Source organism: Egretta garzetta, unplaced genomic scaffold (genome assembly GCF_000687185.1).
Source record: "Egretta garzetta isolate BGI_Z169 unplaced genomic scaffold, ASM68718v1 scaffold511, whole genome shotgun sequence".
Classification (NCBI taxonomy): Eukaryota; Metazoa; Chordata; class Aves; order Pelecaniformes; family Ardeidae; genus Egretta; species Egretta garzetta.
Window position 1 is genome coordinate 554,950 of NW_009258554.1, and position 4,102 is coordinate 559,051.

At 41.6% G+C, this 4,102-nt stretch overlaps 1 protein-coding gene across 11 annotated transcripts in view; it reads left to right on the forward strand.

Annotated features, from left to right (window-relative positions):
- Positions 1-4,102, forward strand: part of MICAL3 (microtubule associated monooxygenase, calponin and LIM domain containing 3) — a 160,519-nt gene that overhangs the window by 121,290 nt on the left and 35,127 nt on the right. For 10 of the 11 annotated variants that reach the window (XM_035903349.1, XM_035903358.1, XM_035903348.1 and 7 more), the window contains 2 exons: positions 573-635; positions 3,769-3,873. In XM_035903349.1, the coding sequence (XP_035759242.1) occupies positions 573-635; positions 3,769-3,873 (168 nt within the window). The remainder of the gene's footprint in view (positions 1-572; positions 636-3,768; positions 3,874-4,102) is intronic. The other variant, XM_035903352.1, reaches the window with a different exon arrangement.

A 4,102-nucleotide genomic window follows, 5' to 3' on the forward strand; every position in this document is an offset into this window, starting at 1 on the left:
TACTTGTGGATACACTGCAAGTTTTGAACCCGAGTTCAATAGCTTTTGTTCCTGGCTGAGCTGTATTCTGTGATACAAGGAGTTCGGAGAGCCCCTCAGTAGCAGCAGCGATAGGGTTTGATGTGAAAGCCTGGGACAGCATGACGGTACACAGAAGTCCCTCTCGTTATGCTTTGGGTGCTCTTCTTCATCTTTCACACCCGGGCAGCGCAGGTTCTGGGATGCTTGTTACAACCGCCCCTCTCTCATTGCTCAGCTCTTTCATCTCTTCGTTTCCCTCCTCTGCAGAGTTTCAAGTGGAGCAGAGCAGCAGCAACCTGCTGGTCAGATGTGTTGTTTTTCTCACTGTGCCATCCATATTTCCTCTAACATTGCAGATCCTAAAGGAAGATTAGGCCCCTGACATTTGTTACCTCAATTTAAATCCCAAGCCTGGAGTCGGTTGTTTAACATCTCATAGGTTTTATTTCTGCATTTGCTGCTGAAAAATTTCCCTTTGTCACTCTTCTGTTTTAGACGCTTACTGATGGTCTAATTTTGATTTCTTACAATTTATTGTTTTTCAAATTCAGCATCCGACCTTCCTTCCGTACGCCATGAGGCGGTACAGGCGTGGCTGGAGACGGTCCCTGGAGGTAGTTTGGTGATGTTCTATGTATTCCAATGCACAATAACCCTGCCCGTCTCTTCTCCATGCCTTCAGCAGCTGAGCTGGTACTTTAACCCTGGAACTTACGGCCCTGTCGCTACTGCATGACTGGACATGGAGGGAGGGAGGAAAGGGGAGTGTGCATGCACGCCTTGCTCAGACAGCCCATTCTTGCATGAACTCGACATTTGTTGTAACCCTCCTGAAGGCAGGCCAAACAGAGAGGTTACCTTGGGTGTAATAAAGTAGAAGGAGGAATCTAGTTGAGTGCTTTGATTTGCTTTGTAAACTGAAGACTGGACCAGTTATTCTTCCCCTAGCTCCTTGGCTAAAAGAACACAGGGCTTTCTTGCAGTCAAAAGATTAAGTGTCAGAGAGTGCTTAAAGCAATTGCAATTCTCTGTAGCAACTACAAACTCTGGTTATCTGGTGAAAAAAAAAAAAAGAGAGACGAATAAGGTTGAAGCTGGGATCTTTAGGAATAGTGATGGCTGTTGTGTCTCCATTGACTTGGGGTTCACGTTATTTAGGAAAGCTTCAGGAAAGTTGAAGGGTGGTAGACTCAGCTGCCTCTTTTATGTGGTCCTCTAAGCTCTGTTACAAAACCGATGAGCATGAAGATTCTGGGATTAGAGTAAGGGAGTAAATTTGTGTAAAGCGGTGAAGGTATCTAAATCAGCGGAACAGCAGTAGTTTGTGGCTGGGTAGTTGATCTGCAGCTAGGTTGCTTTGGCACATCAGAATAGCTAGCTTGCCTATAAAACTTTGCTTCTGCTGCTGCTTTGGCAAGGCAGCAGTGTTTACAAGATGTCTGCACACGATGCAGTCTGCTCACAGCTGCTAGCTGATACGAACCAAGTGCTGATCCCAGTTTCTGGCTGCCATAGTGTGTAGCTTCTGAGTTGTTGTGTGACAGCTTTTGGCCTCTTGCTCCTTATCCTAACTGCATATACGTATATGCACAGTATATGTATACTATAACCAGCCACCTGCAAGCTCTCCATATCCCTCAAAATGGGATCCACCCTTGCACCAAGTTGTTACTTATCTATGCATCTGTAATCTTCTGTTGAGTTTTGTGTACCAACCTATCTTAAGAATTTATTTTCTCCTCTCTCTCCAACACTCCCTATGTGTGTCATGTCAGTTCATGGTTTCTGGATCTGAAGACACACATATACATAGTGGTATCAGATACTCCTAACATCAGAGTTACATTTTTGCAAGTTTTGATTAAGATCACTCACATTTGCTGCTACCATAAAACCATCCCATGACATTATTATTTCCGAAATAACATAAGCTACTGCACACCTAAGCAACAATCAGACTGGGACACAGTTTGGTTTTGTTCAGTAGATTTGTAAATGCCCCTGTGGGCATTTTACCATATGATGCCTTTACCATATGATGCAGTCTCCTATGCTGAACATCTGTAAGATTCTGGACTTTATAAGCTTCTGATGTACTGGATTAGGCCAGTGCTTTATCACACATAAGTGTAACTGCCTTTTCATAGTAGTTGACAGAAAATAAACTAGCCCATATATTTGTCTGTCTTAATACTACAGTAGGGAAAAGCATAGAAAAAGAGAGGTTCTCAGGTTGAAGGAGGAAGACAAACCACCCACTGAAGGCTGTGTTTTGAAATAAGCAAAAACCTGTATTAAGAGAAACAGGAGAGGCTTCAAGACCTCAATTTTAAGGAGGATTGGTTTGTTTTCAAGATTGTCTTAATTAGCAGTGCTAGCATATAAATGGTTCCAAAAGCCACATCAGTCACTGTGTCTGGACTACCTACTGGAAACAGCCTGTAGCCCTGCCGTGGGAACTAACTGCTGGGGGTCATGCCAGGAGCCCTCCTAAAGATGACAGAGTGACACGGTATGCATGCAGGTCTAGACACTTGCAACTGCTTAGTTTACTGGTGTAGGTGCAGCCAAGAAGGTTATAAATATACCTGTTATCATCATTATAGGACCATATCTTATGTGGATAATGAGCAAACGTTGTGCATAATAATACATGCTGACTGTGTATGCATTTGCAGTAGGATATACAACAGAGTTAAATGTCTGCATATTGTTGGACATGAACTGATGCTAACTTGCTGCACAAATCTAAAAATGCAGTTGACCTACTCTACTGTGAAAAAAAAAACAAACCCTGGAAGTGCTCACTTCTTTTTTTATATTTAAATTAAGTTTTATGAAAATGCTTAACAAAGAAAGATTGAGCAAATCATCCATAGCACTAGAGATGGGACAAGGTATCAGAAGGCTTAGGCTTTTTTAAAAAAGTATCATTTAATAATGAAATTTAGACCCCGCAGTTTGGTCTTGTCTCTACTCCTGTAATTAAATCCTGTCACAAGTAGTAATGTCAAATGGCCTTTTCAGAGTTACAAATTCAAGAATCTTTTCTTTATTTTGACCCAGCAAATCAAGTTATGATCTGTAACAGAAAAGAAAGTTTTGAATATATCTTTTTATTTACTTAAAAATATCTCAATTAATTTGCGTCCTAGTTACATGTACAGCATATCGAGTCTCTTAGACCCTTTTACCAAAGACTACTGTAGCTGCATGGAGTCAAACAGTTTCCAGATGTAATAATGATCAATCCCAGAGCTAGACTGTCTCTGACTTACACCGTCAAAAGCCTGTTTTAATTTCAGGGTGGACAGTTGTGGTACATGGCGAGATTTCAGTTTTCACCTAATACACATATTGCTATAAAGCGGTGGTAACTGTTCTGGTGTGGTAAAGAAAAAAAATAATCTTCCCTGAAGAACAGTAAACTTTATTCTGGTTTCATATCCTCCCAGTCCCCTTCTTTAATTTTTCACAAGGCCTGTTGCTCAGAAAAGCCCTGGCTGCTTTCACTGCAGATGTCTTGGAGACTCCCCAAGGGCAGGCATTCCTTGATTCGTTGGAGTCTGGAAGTATCGTTTCACCATAGACGTCTTTCTTGGTGACACATTTCATGATTTCTTATTTTGGCAGTAATTAATAAATATATCTCCACTATAAACTGTTGGTACAGTTCAATGCAGAACCTTTTCACTGTATAGTTTGTTGGTTTTTTTCTTTTTTTCTCAATATTCAAATATATTCTAGCTCCATGGGAGGATAATGATGTGGAGGACGAGCTGGGCACAGAGCCTGCAGACACAGAAGGGCAGGCAGGTGAAGAGGGAGACACGGGTGCAGAGCTGGATGACGGTAGGGTACCACCGTGCATCATTTAAAACTGTTACATGAACAGAATTGTATTGGCAGAAAATACTTTGTATGAGGGTACTTAAACCTGATCTTATTAATGTAGGAGTTTGTTTCAAATAGTCAAGAGGGAGCCAGGAGTGAAGGACAAAAAGAAGCAGAAGAACCTCAATGCCATGGGTTGTAGAATAAATTTCCCCTCGCTATCTGCTAACTAGAGGGCTTGGTCTCA